The 21,150-nt window shown below is 49.5% G+C and overlaps 1 protein-coding gene across 4 annotated transcripts; it reads right to left on the reverse strand.

Moving 5' to 3' along the window:
• Nucleotides 1-926: 926 nt before the first annotated feature.
• Nucleotides 927-17,121, reverse strand: cplx2b (complexin 2b). Of its 4 annotated transcripts, none has more exons than XM_029165397.3 (4): nt 17,005-17,121; nt 9,285-9,410; nt 4,878-5,053; nt 927-4,800 (listed from the first exon to the last, which is right to left on the reverse strand). In XM_029165397.3, exons 2-4 carry the CDS (start codon nt 9,313-9,315, stop codon nt 4,603-4,605), a joined length of 405 nt encoding a protein of 134 aa, XP_029021230.1. In that variant the 5' UTR covers nt 9,316-9,410; nt 17,005-17,121; the 3' UTR covers nt 927-4,602. The 4 variants fall into 4 exon arrangements, with proteins under 4 accessions (XP_029021230.1, XP_029021231.1, XP_055368463.1 ...); XM_029165398.3 differs by lacking the exon at nt 17,005-17,121 and adding an exon at nt 16,502-16,780; XM_055512488.1 differs by lacking the exon at nt 17,005-17,121 and adding an exon at nt 10,759-10,782.
• Between the last annotated feature and the right edge of the window lie 4,029 nt (nt 17,122-21,150).

Here is a 21,150-nt window from a genome sequence, read left to right on the forward strand (position 1 = left end):
ACGGCCCTAACGCTTGCCTTCAGATCACCAGGTTAGAGCACACGCTGTGGTCCTGGCATCTAAACGGCTGCTGCTATGCTGAAACGTGAGGTTTAGCACAAATAAACAGCTCTCACTCCATTTCTCCACTTTTCAGCTGTTTGCTGGAAGTGACAAACCCCAACACACACACACACACACAAATCTGTTGGTGAGTCAGGACGATTAACAAGTAAAAGCGCAAACTGATGCTGGTTCAACAGCTACAAGACACTATGAGACAGAAGCAGTGAGGGGAATGAGGATGGACGGAGACTGAGGCTCAGCCACCGGAGCTCAAAGGATTCATTTAAATACCAAAGCTTCACACATTCATTTCACTGAGGCCAAAACCACTCCCCTTCCTGTAAACACATGCATTCAAATGAAAGATGGCAGATTATCTGTTTAATGACGGGCAACAATCGATCCAATTAAATGAGTCCACCAATAAGACATCTGGAACATCACATCTGCTCCAATATGCAACTTTAAATCATGTTTGTGATTCACACTTTTTTACCCCTAAAATGCCAATACAATATTTGATTTGTGATATTAACCTAAGGTTGGTAATAAAGTAGGGGTCTCTGCTGTGAAGATGACTAGAGTTAAATGATGCTTTGGTGCCACTGCACATTCACTGTTTGTGCATCTGATGTTGTCTATTTGTACAAATATTAATTAAAGTCAAGTTTTATAAGTTAATTTCAACTTTTCCACAACAGTGTTTGACTAAAACAGCTGTGCTTCGCTGAGTTTGCAGAATAAAAGTTGTTTAAAAGGAATGTATGAATAATAGTATTTGAGTTTGTGGTGAAAATTGGTACTTGAGAAAATTAAGGAAATTTAAATATTAATTAAATTTATGTCATATAATGAGGACACCAAAGGCACGAAAGAACAAGTTTCTTTATAAACTCTTCTTTTTATTTTTTTTAATATTATACAGTACATTTCATTTCCAGAAAGAATGAGTCATTTCCATTGAAGAGAGTTTTACAGTGACTTGGCTGCACATACTATATGACATGCAATTAAAGAACAGAATAGCATAAGAACTTGTATTATACATTCTTAACCTATGCGCCCTGAAATGATATTCAACCTGAATAAAACTAAAGACCCTCTAAGGTCGGTCACAGGAAAACCTTCACCCGCTCTTCACTTGAATGAATCAAATGATGTCGTTTCAAGTCCTGTGGTCATTCATTAGTCACTCAAGCCACCGAGACAGAATCAAATCATCAACTTATCAGTGAACATGGATTGTGCTGGTTGGCACAAATACCCAGCATGGAGCTCCTGAGCTGGAGACGCCATGGAGTCTGACTGTGGTGAACAGGGACGTGGTGACAGTCAGCACATTGTAGATGTGAACAGTGTCAGCACAACATTTCAGTGGATTCTAGTGCAAATGGTAAAAGACTGGAATGTATCGAGTTTCTCTTCACAGTAACAGTTCTCCAAAATACCAAGGTTCACCTTAGGACGAGTGGACGTGAGCAGGACGCACCCGTGCAGCTGAGAGGAATGTTACAGAAACAGCCCATGTTCAGGCACCAGTGCAGCTTTTAGATAAACTGTGGGGTCAAAGGTCAGCTCTGAGCCGAGCCAAGTTCCACACGTCTCTGGAGGTTCCTCCCGACAACAGAAGGTGCTTTGATAATCCAGCTTTTCAGTGGCCATCTCCTCTAAAACCATGGCGGTGGTGAAGCCTGTGAGTGGAGATGGTGCAGAGGAACATGCTGGAACCGTTTCCATCTCTCATCCACACAAATGTAAAATGATCTTTGTCTGTGCCCCTGCTTCACTTGGACACTACTGCACCAGAAACGAAGGAAGCCTGACTCAAACCAGCCCAAAACAGCACCTTGCTTTTCACCCTCATGCAGTAAAAACCTGAAAAAACACATGACATGGAGATGAGCATACACACACACACACGCACGCACACACACGCACGCACGCACGCACGCACGCACGCGCACACACACACACACACACACACACACACACACACACACACACACACACACACACACACACACACACACACACACACACACACACACACACACTAGCCCTTTTCAAAGGCAGTTCGCCTGCTGTGACGCCTCACACCGTTCTCTCTACACAGGACGTATGGCTGTAGTTTCCATGAGGGGCCGTGGATGAAGCCTAGTTCCAGATCCGCTGTGTGAAAACCTCGACTTATCTTATTCCCTTGGCTGCAGGTGAAACTGCTCTTGTGGAGGGGATGCCTGTGTTCATGTAATTAATTAAACTCAATGAAATGAGAAAGAGGCTCCCGCCTTCTTCTAACTCTGCCTGGTCCAAGAAGATGAGCAGCATGAGTGCATTAAAGTAAACCTCTCTGCAGGTCGCTCTCTTCTGCAGACGTTTGTAGTTAGATTTTTAATGTGGCACCAACAAAACGCTGATCTTTCAGTTACAGTTTTTTTTTTTATTGCACATCTCCCATTTTTTGATCTTAAAGTGGACGTCCTTAGTGTTCTGTTCACATCCACTCTGTTCTCAGCCTCAGAACCAAGCTCCAAACCTCAGTCTGACCCATCACACACACAGTCCTTCTGGATCCAATGTACACATTCTGTTGCCTGGAGGCTCCTGCAGAAACAAAAACGTGTCTATTTTTTGTCTTTTTACATTTGCTGTTATTTATTATCTCATTTATTCAAATATTTGCATGCTATCATTTGAAAGGAATGTTCTAAGTAGTATTTTTTCAGACGTGGCCGCTCCAGCGTCTGTCTGTGCACCAAACACTTCAAAGACACTTTTACATATAAACCAGGACGACATGGTCTCACGTCACAGACAAGTAGGACACACACACACACACACACACACACACACACACACACACTTACAGTACATGAAGTACACTTAGACAAGTAGAAGAATGGCTGTACACGTCTTCTGTGCACACACATTAGTTTAAAGATACAGAACGATGAGATTTACAAACAGATATGCCAGAATCTTCCGTGTAACAGAAAACAAACATGAGACAGTTTACTTTCATTGTTGATTTTTTTTTTTATAATTTTAAATAATTATTGCAATCTAAACAATATGGCTTTGTCTAGTGAAAGTCCTATCTGAGCTAGAAAAGAAAAGGAAAATGTTTAGTGCTTGTGACTTTATCATTAATAAGTTACAGACTAGTGGAACAATGTATGAAACATACATTGTTGCATAAAAACCACTCAACAGCCACCGGATCATTAGGAAAAACCAACATGCTTTGTTTTACTGGTAAATGTCCACATATTTGCTTCACTAAATAGAGATGGTTTCCATTTACAGCACATCTACTTGGATGCTACGGGACCACGCACTATGACACTCGTTGGGTTAAAGGATGCAGAAGAGTCCCGTCTAGTCACAGGACTCGTCCGAGATCTGGGGACTCGTCCGTCTGGTTTAGTCGTCAGGACGTTGCATGCACGCGCTCGCTGGGCTGCAGTGATTCTCCTGGACTGAGCTGAGGCAGTGACAAAGAAACAGTGAGGTCTCACCAGGATTTCTTTGGTCTTTGGGTCAAGTTAATCGATGAGGGGCGTTTAGCTCAGTGTGAATGTGTCTCAAACCACAGCTGCCACTGTTTTAAACTAAACTGGCAATACATTCACAAAAAGATCCATTTTATTAAAAACCCAACAGGTGAGTAGGAAAGAAAGAGCTGCTGTGTAATGAATGGTGTCGTTCTCTGGGTCGATGCTTTGATTGTCGGGTTGAACAGCACTAAAACCAGGACGACTGGGTTCCATCTATCAAACCAGACTAAATCTGTTCTAAAATCAAACAAAGGTCTAAACAGTCTCATTTTGTTTCAATGAATGAAGCCTCGAGTCTCTAACATAGTGGCAGTTGCAGAAGCTGTCTGTAAACTACAGTAAGAAGAGAACAGAGGCTGAACAGAAGCCGCTTTAAAGGGAACAGGAAGTAGTTCTGTGGAAAGCCCCAAACCATCCTCATAACAAATACATTATTCCAAGAGTGTCTGATGTTGTGTTCTGGAATGCTACCAAGTGAAACCCTCATTTACAGTCGATATGAAGGCACATGTCCTAAAAACTCAAACGTCCGTACAAAGACCTACACCAGGCTTAGAAACGTAGAAAAGTCACACACAAACATGCGCCATCTACTGGAAAACGCGGTGGCAGTGTCGAAGCCAGAGAAGTGGGATCTCCGCCTTCCTAAAGGAACGCCGTCCCTCATTGGTCCCCATCGCCTGGCGACAACCAATGGAGATGTTGGATCGTAAACACGCGTATCGAATGTTTGTACAGGAATCGTGTTGGTTTAAAATCGAGACAACGTAGAAAATGACAAAGTAAAAGGTTTTTGGAAAGGCAGTGTTTAGCCTCCACCCCCACAACCACCCTCCCACCAGCTCACCACCCCTATAAACACCCAACCAGTCCAGGCTTCTCCCCAGACCTGCTCCACCCAGAAACCCCCCCTCCCTGTGCCCCACAGACCGGCCGGGTCGGACCGGACCCAGAACTCAGGGTTCGTGTGGCGTGTGGGGTTGTCCTGTTGCTGCCGCTGTTACTTTTTGAACATGTCCTGTAGCGGTCCGGGCAGGAACTTGAGGACGGTGTCGAGGATGCTCTCCTCGTCCTCGTCCTCGTCGTCTCCGCAGCCCCTGGGGATGGCCTTCTTGGGGCGGGTCAGGGAGCCCTCGCAGGCCTGCTCCATAGCTGCTTTCTCCTCCGCCTCCTTCTCCTCCTTCTTCTTGAGCCCATACTGGGTGAGCAGGAAGAGGAAGTCAGCATTGACGGCCACTGTGTGGTCACCGGTCCAGAGCCAGGAGGGGTTCTTACCTTGTCCCTGATGGTCTGCCGGACCTTCTCCCGCTCTGCCTCCATGCGGGCGTGCTTGGCCTTCCTCTCCTCCTCCTGCTGCCTCAGGGCCTCCTGCCGCTCCTCCTCCTTCTTGGCTGCGTCCGGGTCCTTCTCCTCCTCCCCGCCCAGCATCTTACCCATGTCTTTGGTGGCGCCTGGACAGAGGACACAACACTAGAGTTGAGACGGGCACAGAAAATCCCTGCAGCAAACTCAGGTAAAATACTTAAACATCAGTTGTTCTGGTGAGATCAGCCAAACTGAAGTGGGTTCTGTGAACAACAACAGAATCTATCAAGACCTGCCACATGTAATGAAAACTCTGCACTGTAGAGGCTTTTGTGGCAGCTCAGCAAAGATCCTCAAGCGTCTTGGAAAACAAGGGGGACGTAAGCCAGCTGGAAAGGCATCAAACCAGCACGGAGAGACTCCGGTGCCGCCATCTGTCGGCCCGTCCTGTTCCTCCATACGAGCTTTGACTCACTTCTACCTGGAACCTAGTGGTGAGTCACCGTACAGCTGAAGCTCCTGGTCAACATGGAACAGGCTGCTGGATGAAGACAAGAAAAGAGAACCACCTGCTTCTGGGGGGGGGTAAGTTTAGGGTTAGCTAACACAAAACAGCTAGCTAGCGGCTAAGTTATGTTCGCTAATATAATCAAAATCAAAAACAGTCGTTCCTCCCGTCTGAACAACAACCACTTGACAGCGGCCGACTGATTCAGTTCACTTCAACGTCCGAGCTGTGATCTGCCTTACGACCTGCTGCACCTGCTCATCCCTGCCAGTAGGTACCGGTCCATAAGAATGGGCTGATCCACTGATGAAGAACCATTAAATGGCGTGATAACGTCAAAGCCGCTCAGAGAACAGGCTCTTGATGCCTTGCACAGGAGCTCCTCCGCAGCCACTTCCTCCCCTCTATGTGCAACACAAGCTGCTTTCCACATGTGTCTGTCTCCCTCAGGCCTATCGATATTTCTGTTGTTGCCTCCGTCTGATCGATAGTAAATACACGACCACCTGAGAGTGTATGAATTATGGATCTGCAGCCGGGTGAAAACTTCATCTGGGTATTGATCAGCCTCTCTGGCGGCAGAGAGAGGAGCCTCACTGGAGGCCGGGTTTGCAACGCCATCTTTCAGTCACAGCCAAACCACAGGGTTCACTAAGAGTTACCAAGAATTATTAGCAAAGCCAGCGAACCACCGCTTCATACAGTCAAAGCCCTTAAATAATGGAATGATAGTTGAAAGGATTCGTTTTATTCATCCTCTGTCCAATAATTGAACCAATCACTCAGGAGGTGGAGGAAGTCAAGACTTAATGCAGGAAAATCATTTCAGGGGGTTAATTTATTTTCTCAGTCTCATTTTGAAATTCATTATTTGGTTGATAAACTGCTACTTTAACACTCATATTCTGGTCTCCTGCATTGGCGCGTGGTTCGGTCACACCTTAATGACTCAAACAGGAATGTCTGAGGAAGGAACTGGGAGGACGCGTGGCTCTGAAAGCGTGCGGTTCCCCCCGGAGTCGGTTCCGCTCGCTGCAGAGGCTCATGCAGTGGCTCTAATTGCCCTGCGGCGCCGTGTGGTGGCAGCAAACCTGAGGATGACAAATTAGCACTCAGCTGGTGAGTGGTGGCGCTGGGGGGCTGGCTTCACACTGGACGTACTGGTATCTATCACTTCTGTGGCCATGATGGATGAAGTAAAAAATCCAAAACCATCACACGTCGGCAGAAAATCAACGGATGCAAATGACTTTACAAATAAGACCTCAGGAAACTTCAGAATGGAGATGAGGATGAACGGGTGCAGATGGTAAATCAATGCAGTCCTCTCTCCAGAGAGCTGACCGTCCTGTGCCTTCATCCCTCCGCCCCTCTTCTGCTCTTAATCCATCTTTCTCTGTTTTTATGAAGCGATAAGTGAATATTATCTGCAGCCGTCGAGGGAGCTTCCTCTGCTCCACCCAGTTCGCCTCTTTCTACTTTTCATTTCCTTTGTGCTCGCGCTGCATCTGACTCTGTCATCAGGTATTCCTTACATTCTTCTCCTTCCCTTCGCTTCACCTCCTCCTCTCTCCTCCATCAGTCTATTAGAGTCCAGCTCACAGACTTGCTCTGCACACAAAGGTGGGCAATTTGAGTCTAAGTGCTGAAACAGCCCACTTCTCTTATTGTGCATTCAACTGCTTCATTGCTTCATTCGGTTTCTGCTATTGGTCGACCTTTGTGCCAAAGGAACTTAAATGCACTAAAGCACCCAGTTTAAAGAGGTGGAGTAACAGTGATGTGATGCTCACACTGTAGCTCCGCAGGAGGTCCAGCACAGGCCCAAGGAGAAGAAGCCTGCTATTAAAACCAGTCTGAGGCCAGAGATGCAAAGACAGTACAGCAGGTGTACAGCAGCTTATACAGTTGTTCATTAAGAAAGAGTGTAGAGCAACAGGAAGCTGAGCTGAGCAACGACAGACACCACACGGATGCCGGGAGGAAAACAGCCAAAGACAAAGAAAAACGAAGTGGCAGCGGCGAGCGACGGGCCATTGACCCCCCCCCCCCAGCCAGTCAGACGGATGGCAGAGCCGCTGGCTCATTTGTTAGGGAGGGATCCTTTGAAAAATGAAGCTCATTTAAATAATGAATGACCTCCATTGCGAATGCACGCCCTCGTAAGTCATACGAGCGCCTGGACGCCTCAGTAGTCGGACGCATCGATCAGGGCATCGAGGCTGGTCCTCGATGCCCTGACAAAGCCACACTGTGCTCATCAGCTTCTTCATCAGCTCAGCTTCAGCCGCCTGCTCAGGAAATGAAACCGGGGAGAGCTCACAACCACTTCACGCTGATCCCACTGAGATTGAGTTTATCTTTTGTACGATCTGCTTTATGAGGAAAAGGCTACTGCGTGTTCAACATCCTGGTGAAGGAAAGGCAGAAGGCAGTGAATGGCAGGTCAGACCCAGTGAGACCCAGTACGACCCAGTGGGAGCCAATGGGAGCTAGTGAGGTCCAGTGGGATCCAGTGAAGGCCAGTGGGACCCAGTGGAAGCCAGTGAGAGCCAGTGGGACCCAGTGAGACCCAGTATGACCCAGTGGGAGCCAGTGGGACACAGTGAGAGCCAATGGGACCCAGTGGGACCCAGTGGTAGCCAGTGAGATCCAGTGGGATCCAGTGAGCCCCAGTGAGGTCCAGTGAGACCCAGTGAGAGTCAGTGGGTCCGAGTCAGACCCAGTGGGACCCAGTGGGACCCAGTGGGACCCAGTGAGAGCCAGTGAGACCCAGTGGGACCCAGTGAGAGCCAGTGAGACCCAGTGAGACCCAGTGAGACCAAGTGAGAGCCAGTGAGACCCAGTGGAACCCAGTCAGACCCAGTGGGACCCAATGGGACACAGTGGGACCCAGCAAGACCGAGTGAGACCCTAGCTCATCGTGTGCAGGGACTCAGTGCAGTGTTTCTTATACTTATCTTCAACAACTAAGACTAAAAACATCCTCACGTTTCAGAACATGTTTCATTGGTCCAGTGTCCGTGCTCCCAGCAGCAGCTACACCAACTGTCTGATCCAACACAAGGTTCTAATTAAACAAACAGTGAATACAACCTGTGGCTCTGCTACGATCTATAAATCTATATGTGACAATGAAATGTCCAGGAGGCATCGGCTGCTCCCACCACATCAGTGGAGCTACAGCGAACCGATGGCTGCGTCCATCCTTCACGTCTGCACCGACGGCCTCACCACAGTGAAGGACAGACCCGCACCCACAGTCTCCATGCACCGCTCCACTTCCAACAGTCAGATCATTGACAGAGTCAATCAGGGCTAAGTTCTGCATATGTGCATGGACGCCCAGCTGTGGCCCCATAAATAAATGCCACTGGGCTCCTGGAGGAAAGGTCACGGCAGTGACAGCACCTCCACAGGAGGGAATTTACAAACGGGTGGACTGGTGACTAGAACCATCAGCTCCTCAATTCTATTAATGACTCCTCCCATTGAACCCAGTTTGACCCACAGGAAGACGTTCCTATTAGGCAGAGGGGGAGGATTGAGAGAGAGAGGGGGAGGAGTAGAAGTGAAGGAGTGATGGAGAGCAGGGAGCCATAAAGAGCAAAGCATCATCCTGGCTGCTGTTCTCTGAGCTCATCAAACTGGATCAGAGCATTGATTTAAGGAGACACTGACCTCTTGGCCCGAGGGAACATTGACAGACTCTTAATGAGATCCATCCCAGCAGGCGCCAGTACCACGGGCCTCTGGAAGGTTCAAGCTTTTTATAGCGGTTTGCTTGAAATACTGCAATAATGTAGTGTTTTGATGCTGGGATGCTTGTTTTCGTATCATGTGCAGAGATGAGGAACAGTCAGACTCACCCCCCAAAGCTTGTTTCATTACAAAGTCCATGGTTCCTGCTGATTGGTTCCGTTGTTCTCAGAGCTAACGACGACTGAGCATGAGACCTCGGGTTCTCAGTCCTTCCACCTTCAGCGCTGTTGGACCTGTGACAGAGGACAGGACATTTCTTAACACACAACAACCGTCAAACCCGGCGCTGAACGCAGCATCTCTGCACAGAGAAGCAGCAGCTGATGCTGAAACAACAGATAATGGGATCTTCTTTACTCATCGCCCTGTGACACAAATCCCATTGTAGGAAACGCATGAATCAATGAAACCGTTTGCTCCAAGTCACTGATCTGTACGAAACTGACACCAGCTTCAAATAATTTTAATGGAAAATGAAACAACGCTGACACAGGTTCATGCGAGAAGCACACGGTCCTCTGATGACCTCCAGGTGGTTTAACTGAGTCACACCTTCTGCTGAGCTCATGTCCTGCTTGTTCACCGAGGCTCCGTTTCCACCTCCAGCTCATAGATGGCGGTTTCATCACTGACTGTGGCACACTTGACATGTGCATCATAGTTCAAAACACAATCACGGATGTATGTGATGAATGACATCACAGCGTCTTCAGCAGCTGCTGCATCTCCTTCATGTTCAATGAGCCTTTAAGGCTGATGGATTATTTCTGGATCAGGGTCTCAGTGGAGTCCGACCGCAGTCAAGGTGCTGATTGGTGCTTTTTGAGCCATGATGGCTTCATTACGGGACGATTCCCCACAGTCCAACCATCATCTGTCGTCTCTGTAATTAAGGTGGTGGCTCCTGGACGGGGGTTTGACGTCATACCAACATCTAGAGGCTCATGTTGGTTGTTCTCTGGGTTCTCGCTGACTTTGAAACGGATTCTCACATTTCTGCTGCAGCCGTCTGTGTAATTACGTTTTCTACTGCGTCCAAAGCGGTTCTGAAGCGGACCCTCTGACTTCCTCTCAGCGCCGGTACTGGAGCTGGATGGAGCCGCTCCATGAGGCGGGACGATGGGGCCGAGCAGCTCATTCAGGGGAACTGCATCCGTCAATGCTGTGACCCAGCGCCTGCTTCCATTCATGGAACCATCTCAGCCGGTCCACAAATGAGTAACCTGCTAATTCTATAGCATTACAAAGACAAATAATGTCTAACATCATTTCATCTGAGTCTGGTTTGGTCTTTTTTTTAGCTTGGGTCTGAAAGTGCAGGAAGACACAGGCGGCCGGAGGCAGAGCTCCTCTTATCACTTCACAGACAGACTCAAGGACACACTAATGGAACAAAAGGGAGATGCTGCTGCCAGGCAAGGAAGGGAGACGCACACACACACACACACACACACACACACACACACACACACACACACACACACACACACACACTACACGCAGACACACTACACGCACACACACACACTAAACGCACATGCAGAGACACACACACACGCAGACGCACACACAGGTACTAACGTCCACGTTAGCATCTCGTCTGTGATGTCACAGGCTTCGATCATTGACTTCGTGCAGTGATGCAACCTGTGTGAAACCCGACTGCCGGTTCTGATCCTTCTCTTCGTCTCGTTCAATGACTCTGTTTATCTCTCCATCGTTAATCAGGCCTCCTGCTTGTTGTCCTCGGATGCTTTGTTGCTGGTACCGGCCCAGCGGAGGCTTCACCTCCAGCTGATGATGATTATGATGATGATGATGATGAAGCAGCAGCATCCGCTGGTTTCGTCTCCGTGAGGAAACCAACATGTTACATAAAGCGTCAGTGGGCGTTCGGCGCTGGACCGGAGGCTGAAGCAGCTCCCATCGCTGGAGCTCCTCGCGCTGGTGAGAGCTTTTAACACTTACATAAGGCTTTTCTCTGTTCTGGCCCCGTTCTTCAGCACCCTTTCTTCTTCTCCTTTTTTAATTTCATAATCCAGGCGCTGGCAGTGGCGCGTGGCGTGGGATAATGTTATCAGGGCCGGGCAGGACTCCTCTGATCCCATCCCCTTAATTGGAAGTCGTTTCCCAGTTTCTCGGCCAGAGATGAGGACGGACGAGGAGTCTGTCAGTGTTAAAAGGTGACACGTTTGTTACAGGAGACTCACTGGAGTCGAGCCCCATCCATCAATGGATTCCTGACACAAGCTTAGTGCCACTCCACCAAAACGGGTTCCGAACAGCAACAGAACCGCCTGTTCTTTCAAGTCCTACATCAGGGGGAACCTGTTTCATCCTCTGCTTCATAAAATGGAACATTCAATATCAAACAACACTGACTTAGAGGTCATTAATGACGAGCGGCTGAAGCCGGTCCACACATTTACATCAGCCCGGAACCAGACCACGTGTTTAATTGATGCCACATTGTGGTGATGAATGATTCCCTCAGATGGGTCCTGAAGGCAGAGGACGTAGCTCGAGACCAGGTCCTGGTCACGTTGCGGTGCCCAGAGCCGGTCGGGTTCATGATGATGCGCTGGGCTGAACAGCAGGTAAAAGGTTACAGCCGTTTCCATCTGCAGCTCCAGTTCATCTGAACATTGTCATAAATGAGCTGCTGCTGGTGCCACAGACCAGCGGAACAGCGTGTTCCTCCACTCAGTGTCCTGGAACCTGTCTAATAAACCCACAGCTGAACACACGGATCCTCATTTCTGCAACAGTCTCATCATATGTTCCTGTAAATCACTTCACGATGTCCTGGAATCTGGCATCAATCATTCAATTCAGTGAATTACACTGAATGCGTTTCCTGTGTGTAACTTAAAAGCAGCGCTGGTGAATGAACAGTGAGGCTCCGGCAGATTAGAGCTCGTTACATCAGCGCAGCCGCCTCAGTCTGTGGAGCCGAGGCCTCGAACCCGCATCCTCAACGGCAGAAGCAGCTTCTTCTCGTCCTCACATGTTGGTGGAGGTTGCCTCACACTCAGCCTGCTCCTCGTATCGTCTCGTTAAGCATCTGTTCTTTACACGAGCATCCATCTCACCTGCTGCTCATCCTTTCCTTCACGCCGACACAGGTCTCTGTGTAAAAATAGTTGAATAGGTTTGAGTTACAGTCTACTTGTTCTGTGCTTTGTCCTGATGCTGGTTTCAGGGCTTTTTAGAACTTACTCACTCAAACCGATGGGAAACGTTGGATTTAGATCCAGACCAGGACTGTGGGCAGCGTGATGAACGTTATGAATGAATGGAGCCTGTGCAGCACTGAAGCTCAGAGAAGAATGAAGGGGAGCGCGGGTCCTGACGCTCAGTGTTCATCAGGTGTCTGTCACCTGAGCCGGCGTGTTTATCCTGCAGCTGACGCTGGGTCAGACCTGACGCGAGTGAGCGTGTTTGTTTGACGTCTTAACCATATTACCTGCATTTAATTAGGGCTCAGCCTGGAGTAAATATAACCCGGTTAGAGCTTTATTAAATTAGCTTTTAGAGACGAGTTGGAAAAACCAACTAATGATGAGCGACGAAGACGCTGATGCACGTTTTCTAGTAATTCTCACCATGAGGTGTTTTCAAGCAGATGATTGAACATCTCTACAACAGATTCACACGTAACGTGTCAAAGTAGAAACACAGCGAACAACAAGAAGCGGCTGATGATGAAGTGGAATCACTGCCGGTGACATTTGTGAGTGAACTCATTCAGCCCGAAGACAAAAAGACGCTGCTCATTTGCTGACATTTAACCGTCTGCTGACATTTGTGCCTGTTGCTTTGACGCCGAGCGTTCATTTACCCACATTTATCCACTCGTGCATGTTTATGTTCTCATCTATCATCAGTTCACCCAGAAATCATCGTCCATCTGCTGTTCAACATGAAGCGGATCAATTCTGATTCCACCTCAAAGGTAACAGTAAATACAAAAACAAGAGCCCGATGCAACCGTCTACTGTCACTTAAATGAAAGTCAGCTCCAATTCTGATCCAGAGTCAGGAGATGGAGCTGCCTCCTTCTGACAGCTTGAAAAAGGCCTGTGAAGGTGGACGGCAGAGGTCCTGGTGTTCCTAATAAAGTGGCCAGCGAGTATCCACCTCCGCTGACTCTGCCTTCAGGTCCGGGCGCTGCTGATGCTGATCTCAGCTCCTCCGTTCCTCTGTGATGGAGCGGAGGAAGCAGACCATAAATCACTGGGAGCCATCGTCCATTTGTCTTGCAGTTGGGTGGTTTTAGGGCAGGATGCGTGTGGTGAGAGAGGAGGGAGATAAGACAGACATGAAATATGACACCAAGGAGGAACGGAGGAAGTGAAAGAGGATGGAGATGATGAGATAATGTAAAAAAAGAGCGCGAGAGATGAGAGGAAATGACAGAGAGTAAGTGAGTGGGTCAAACAAAGCAGCGGTGAGTTTAATGAGTGTGAGGCGTCGGAGGCAAAGACTTTACAGCTTTAATCCAACAGAGAACGCTTCCAACCGGGACGCGTTCAACCCTCGCTCCAAACGGAACTGGATCAGCATCGCTCAAAGGTGAAGCTGTTTTAACCCTTCGTGCTGCAGAGCGACAGCTTCAAGCCTTGCTTTAGTCACAGAGCACCTGCAAAGCACCCCTTCACTCGACACCCGAGGCCAAACATCTGCTGCCAGATGTGTCAGAGCAGCAAAGAGGAGGTGACGGATGAGGGAGTCAAAGAACCGGCTCTGATGCAGTGAGTCGCACGCCTTCGTTTACTGGAGGAAATGAAAACAAGACCTGAAGCCACATGTGGCTCAGCACTAAGCTGAGCGCCGTCCTGCTACTGGGACGAACGCCACAGAACTGAAGACAGAACTGGGTTTACTGGTCCACGCGAGTCACAGCAGCAGGTACTGAAGCCGATGGAGAACGAAGCATCTGAAGCGTCCAACGCGCAGCATGAAGAAGCACCTTCAGGGCGGAGACCACACCTGGACATGGGCCGGTTCTGCTGCCCGTCGGTCGGTCCAGTGTCCCATCAGTTGGTCCTGGACCATCTAGCGGTCCTGCTGCCCTTCAGTCGGTCCTGCGGCCCGTCGGCCGGTCCATCATGGCCTCATATTTACAGGAAAGGTTCCTGAGGATGAAACGCTGTGTTTCTTGCTCCATGGAGCTTCCGGGCCACACGCCGACCCGCCGAAAACCAGAGCAGCTGGTAAAAGGGCGACGGGAGCATGGACAGTATCAGCGCCGCGTGGGTCGGGTCGGAACCGAGGGTGGAGGCGCAGGACTGTGGACGGGAAGTCTATAATCAAGTTAGGCTCAATATAGCTCGACAAAGTGGATGCGACGGGATGAACAATGGATAATTAACAGTAAACACAGAGCTGTGGAGCTGAACCACAACCTCCGGAAGAAAACACAGAGAAGCCCGGTTCATGACGGTGCACCGTCCAGGAGGCGGTTCCGGATTCTTTCATCGAACTCACGGCTGAACAACATTCAAATCATCAAACTGACTCCAGCTGCCACAGTGAGAATCACTGAGTGAGTCGGTTCCTAACAAAGTGGCCGCGGAGCGAGAACTCGCCCTCCTGCGTCTCTCTCTCTCCTTTCCTGCTGCTGCACAAGCTGCTTTTCTCCCCCAAGTCCAGGGCGTCACAGGTCGGCGAACGCGAGCGCGGGATCCACGGCAACGGGTGCCAAAGGGTCGTTGCCGGGGCAACAGTGGCACTTAGCTTCAGCTGTCGGGCAGAGGGAGGCGGCTGGTGACTTCAGGTGAGGCTCAGGCTCCTGCTCAGTCAAACATAATGCACAGGTGACATCCCATAACCCACAGCGGCCCGTCTCGTTCTATATCAGAACTAATGCAGATTCTGACTGTGGAGGCCAGTGGACACTGCAGCGACGCTCTGAGAAGCACCCAGGCATGAAGCAGGCTGACATTTATCCCTGCAGTCCATTAAACGCCTCAGTCGCCATTAAAAAGTAATAAATGTCTAAATATTTTAGTCTGAGTCATTTAATGGGAAGCTAAAGTAAAACCTGTCGCACGTAATGAGCCGGGCTGTGACTCAGGAGTCAGTGACTCAGCGTTTTGGGATGAGTCATCGGAGCAGGAAGGAGGAGACTCACAGGTGGAGCTGCAGGTGAACGAGGCGGCGTCATCTGCATCAGTGCAAACACAGCTTCTGCTTCTCACCAGATGTTGCACATCTGCGGCGCTCATCGCCGACCTCCTCCGCCTCAAAGCTCACAGTCACACTCTCCCATGAGGCCTAGCATTTCCTGAGCCTGCCTGAGGCCGCAGTTTAAATAATGGATGAGATGGTAAATGTTTCATATCGTCATGCGCAGACGACGTTTCCTTCTTTAGGTTAAAGCTGAATTCATCCTGCTGAGCTGTCAGAAACCTGAACTGGAGGCGTTTCAGGGCAAAGCTGCTGCTAATGAATTCACTGTGATGGACGGTCACAAAAGCACAGGCTCCACTGCCTGAACAAGAGAATGTGTTTGTTTCTCTCTGATCGATGTAAAAGACGGGAGCCTCACACGTGATTTCATCACTCTGGGAAATTGTCCCGTGTCAAAGCCAATCACAGTCTCTGGCTCCGTTGTTGACAGCGCTGGAGGTGGAGCAGGTCCGCGTCACACGTGGGAGCAGCAGATGAATCTCTTACATACGATGGATGATGTGCCAATCACTGATGACCTGCATGTAGCAGAAGGCAGCACCTCGAATGCTTCTGTCAATCACAGCTGTCAACGCTCAGCCATGACGTGGAGGCTCACAGGAACCGTGAGTGAACGGAGGCGGGGCCTTCATTCTGCACGTGCTGCCACCGGCACAGGAGGCGCTGCTGCCTCGCACGACGGCGCAGCGAGGCTCCGTTTCAGCCTCGCTGCCGGTCCCGGTTCCAGAGGCGTCACGGCAGCGCTCAAAGATTCACGTGAAGTCCTGGAGTTCAGCTTGGACTCAACTTCATCAAACTCCCTCCGCCTTCACGGCTTCATGACATAATAATAATCATGTTTGTTTACTGTCGAGTGATGAGGACGTGGTTCCACGGGTTACTATGGCTCAGCTCTCTCCGCCTGTGATTGGCTACGGGACACTCTCCTCACGCCCATTCTCACTCGCGCGCACACAACATTTCTCAAATCGATCCTTGACAAGCGCGTGCACACGGACGCACACCCGCGCCACTGACCGTGTCCTCCTTCAGACAAACCCAAACGTCTGACACGCGCGCACGCGGCTCCTGGCGCATCGCACGCATCTGATCGACGCCGTGGCAGCTATAAATAATTCAGACTCCTCACCATCCGTCACCACTGAGACGCTGCTCGGAGCTGGTGACGGCACTGCGGAGGAGCGCAGGCGGCCGGGCCCTGCTCCGCGTCTCCTCCGCGTCCGCGCCGCGTCCGCGCCGCGTCTCCTCCGCGTCTCCTCCGCGTCCTAATCAATGAGCCGGGCTGCGGCGTCCTCCTCCCGCCGCTCTCCCTCCTCTGCCTCGCACCTACAGGCGCGAGACGCGGGTGAGAGAAGGAGGTCCGCCTTCACGCACGCCGAGAAGTGCTACCGAGGAGCGGAGGAGGAGGCGGAGGGAGGTGTCGCGCGTCTTCCCGCAGCCTGTGGAGCCCGCAGGCGACCCGCGCGTCTGCACAGACGCACGGCTGCAGTTCACGCCTAAAAACCTGCGCGCACTCCCGCATTCCTCATGCATCCTCACACAATCACCGCAGCTGCACCGCACGCGCCGAACACAAACGCACTTCACGAGCTTCCTGCCGCCACCAACAACAGTCATTCCGGTTCCACTGACCTGATGCGTCGGTGCAACGGTGGCGAACGGATCCGAGCAGACTGCAGCCCTGCCTCCGTTTGATGCCCGTCCTATATGTCGTCTCGCTCCCTCCCTCCCCCCCTCCCCCTTTGTCTCCCTACTACCACCCCCTCCTGCGCACTATTACCTCACTGCCTCCACTCTGCTCTAAGACAAGAGAGAAGCCACGCAGCATATGGCGCCACATTCTCACAACCAGCGGCTCAGTGGAAACAAACAGCACTTCCTCGTGTTTGGTTCATTTTCAAACTGGGGACTGGTTTTAAAACTTGGAGACTGAGGTTAATGGTGAACGTCCAGCCGTCACTTTGAAGTGAACAGCAGCACATCAGCTCCATTTACTGAAAGGCACTGTGGAAATTGTGAATGGTTTTAAACCATTATTGCAGCATCAGTGTTGACTGAGTGAAGTGTGTTTGCGTGTTCATGGTTCAGAGCTGATGACAATATTACAGAATGCTGAATAAATGTCATTAAGCGTAAAGATTAGGAGTTTGGTCCTTCACGTTACAGCCGAATCAGAAGGAAAATGAATAGAATGAATAAATATTATCACGTACATTTCAGTGGCTCTTTGAATTAAATGATAAACTCGTAGCGATGCATTTGCATCGAGGATCGTTCCATCGAGGGAAACGCTGCAGCGATGGAGACGAAGCCCGAACGCTGAATAATGGCGGTTTTGTCCAGAATCTGCCGTCCGGCTGCAGAACACGAGCCGGGAGACCCAACAGCTGCTCAGCGATGCGTTCAGGTGCCGCCGGCCTCCAGACGAGCTGCCGCTGACGGAGGACTAATGCAGCCATTGTTAAAGTGTCATCAGGGCCTCATTTATCCCGGAGCAAACACACACACAGACACTGATCAAACACACTGAACAGGTGCCGCCAGCTGCTCACGGACCAGTCCCGGCAGCAGACACAGCTCGGACCCGGACTCGGACCCAGAGACGTTCCTCTGGAAACTTCACCTCCTTCATCCAAACCAACGTTTCTGTTTGATGAATGAGCCGTTTGCTTCTTGTTGAGATGCATAACGATGATTAATGCTGCGATAAACATTCAACGTGAGGTTTTCTTTTTTTCTAACTTGATTTGACTCTGATCATTAGTCAGATTTTTTTAAACATTTAATACGGCCAATTCCTGTTTATTAATTTTTTTGTGTGTTTTTTTACTGGCTGACGGTCAAATGTGTGAAAATCTAAGGACGCAGACTATTTATAGTCTGCACAGGAACCAGTTACCAGAGGAAGGTTCGGATCCAGTAGCAGAAACCTTTCCATCCCGTCAGGAAACAAATCTCAGCTGTCGCAGCTGCAATAACTGATTTCATTTACTGAGTTCCCAAGTGACAAACCAGAAAAACATGGGCCCAGGTCTCCACCTCACTGAACCCACCAAAGGATGAGCACCACCTCTGATGCAACAAATGGAGAAGCTGCACAAACCCTGCAAGGTCAGTCAGCCCATGGCATCACACCGCAGCCGTGAACGCGTGACTGGTGAACGCATGACTGGTGAACATGAACGCATGCCTGGTGAACACATGACTGGTAAACACAACCTTGGTAAACATGAATGCATGCCTGGTGAACGCATGCATAGTGAACACAACCCTGGTGAACACATGCCTGGTGAAAGCATGAACACAGTGCACAGGTTGTTCCTTTTCTCCACCCTGATGTTTGTTTTATCCTACATCTCCAGCAGATGCCAGGCAGAAACACAGCAGACCTCGTAAAGGTCGATAAAGCTGTACGGGCACCATCTGCCCTCACGTATTTAAGCTGGTTCTCTTCACTTCCTGTTGCAGTAAAATGAATCGGATCAAAGAGGAAAATGCCGAGTAAAGCGATTATCACAAACTTTATCTAAAACTAATAACAGAAGTTTCCTCCACTCTCTGTGCTGCAGCTTCTTCATTAGATCTGGCTATTTTTGTCCGTTCTGCTCATTTGCTGCGCTGCATCGAAGCCCTGATTAGTCCATTAGTCACAGGGAGACGTCTAGTTTATCATGTGCGAACAAGTCGTCGCTGCTCCTGCACCACATCCATCACCGTTGTTTGTCGCTTCATTTGTTGGAAATAGAGAAGAAAACAGAAGATTAATTCTTGTAGGATGATTTTATCAGAAGGAGCAGGAAGCAACTTGTAATATCCGGCGAGGGCAAAGCGAGATGAGGAGACGCAGGCTGAAGGAGGGAGGTTTGGACGGACGCGTGTGAAGGCAAAGCTTCAACCTGCATTTTCATCACGACGTCCTCAGAAGGTGAACGCTGCTTTTACACTGAACACGTTGTTTCTGACCAGACGTTCACATCCTGCTCCTTCGCTGGGTTTAATGTGTGCATCTTCCTTCCAGCCCCGCGCTGCAGCCGTCAGCACTTCACAAAGAGAAGTCCTGACTCCCGCACCTCCAGTCGAAGCGCTAATCTGCGTCCTCGCTGCTCCAGAGCCACAGAGGAAGCACTGGGACCTTTCATATGGTCGTGTGATAAACAGATGCTCCAGCTGCTGGAGCCTTTACTGATCAGAGGAGGGTTTGAAACGCACACACACGCTGCTTCTTAAATGTTTACCCACAGAGACAAACCTGACCCAAATATTGATGTCTGCTGTTTATGACAACAGTGACTCAAGAGAAGGATGGGACATAATTAGTCAGTTCAGACCGACTCATCGCTACAGCCAGTATGAACAGAGACAGAGGGAGCATCTACGTCCTGGCGTCACCGAGGCCTCGGGTTAATTCAACACAGCAGCAGTCACCCAGAAAAAGAAGAACCCGTAAACAGAAACAGGCTCATTTACCTCGACTGAAGCCAGAGGACAACAGCTGCTCAATACACAGACGCACACTGAATGGACCGATCCCATGCATGAGCACATGTGGGCTCGGCTTTGGATAAACACAAGAATCAGCTCGGAAAAAGCTATGGTTCAATCAATGAGTCTATTGATCAGAGCCTGATTTAGGCTCCAAGCTCATTTCTGCCACTGCTTCAGCTTCCTGTGGTTTAAGTGTTAAACACTTTATGAAGAAAAACCACTGAAGCGCATTTAGATGCAGCACAAACATTCGGTTACTAGAGTGGTTCTGGCTGTGTGACAGCTGGTCAACAACTGGAGGCCTTTATTCCTCCATAACCAGTTTACACAAACTACCAGGAGTCTTTATATCACAGCAAAACGCCCAAACGGCAGCGACCCACAGAGCAGCTGCAGTCAAAGTGTGAGCTGCCTCACGCAGTCCCAACCATTCAGTCAAATCAGACACACCTCCCTGATTACACAGGCGGCAGCAGATGAGGGACGCCCTGCGGCAGCGGGCTTCCATTTATTATTCCATGATGCGCGCCCTTTCGTATCCACGGATATTGACCGACCTCTTCACAGCGTCACATCCACAATAAATCACAGTGCACAAGAGGCCGCGTTTACAAGCAGCTGCTTGACTCGTTAGACGGCTCCTCGTTAGACAAACGCACACATTTGTCGTTTAGACTCAATGCACCGTCAACTGACCAGTGATCGTATCATTTTTTTTGTCATTGTGTTACACCAGCGGTGTTTTTAAACAGTGCAGTGCTCCTCATTTAGAACTAAAAGTACAGAGCGAGAGGTGACACCCACACAGAGAAGCCACGAGGCAACAAACATCCAGCAACCTGCTGGTTGTGAGGCTCAGGGGGAAGCGGGCCGCCATCTGCCACCAGCCCAAAACAAAGCTTAAATCTGAGCTCATGTCGAGATCAGATGTCAAAAAAAAGCAGATGAAGTTCAAAGGAAGTCTGGGGCTTCCGTTTGTTGATCATGGCTGTCATTAAAGCTGCAGAGAACAAATGTGGAGAATTGATTCCGACATAATTATTACAGAATTCTTATTACTATTATTCATGCACCTTTTTCTTGCAATCCTGCAGAATTGCCTTGCTGTTGTCTTTCTTTGCTGCGGTTCCAGTAACTGAATTTCCCCGCTGTGGGATCAATAAAGTTCATCTATGTATAAATGACCACCTGCTGCTGTTTGTCAGGACGTCCCTGCTGCAGGCGACAGGTTCAAGGTCCAGAGTAATTAAATGATCGCGTTTCCTTCAGACTTCCAGCGCCACCCTTAGAACA

The sequence above is a fragment of the Betta splendens genome, chromosome 10 (assembly GCF_900634795.4).
Source record: "Betta splendens chromosome 10, fBetSpl5.4, whole genome shotgun sequence".
Taxonomy (NCBI): Eukaryota; Metazoa; Chordata; class Actinopteri; order Anabantiformes; family Osphronemidae; genus Betta; species Betta splendens.

What these genes read in the sequence shown, in the direction of transcription:
- cplx2b (XM_029165397.3), bottom strand. Translation starts at nt 9,315, where the DNA reads ATGGACTTTGTAATGAAACAAGCTTTGGGGG. An exon ending in AATGAAACAAGCTTTGGGGG is followed by an intron (nt 5,054 to 9,284) that starts GTGAGTCTGACT and finishes TCCTCTGTCCAG; the next exon opens with GCGCCACCAAAGACATGGGT. An exon ending in GGCAGACCATCAGGGACAAG is followed by an intron (nt 4,801 to 4,877) that starts GTAAGAACCCCT and finishes CTGCTCACCCAG; the next exon opens with TATGGGCTCAAGAAGAAGGA.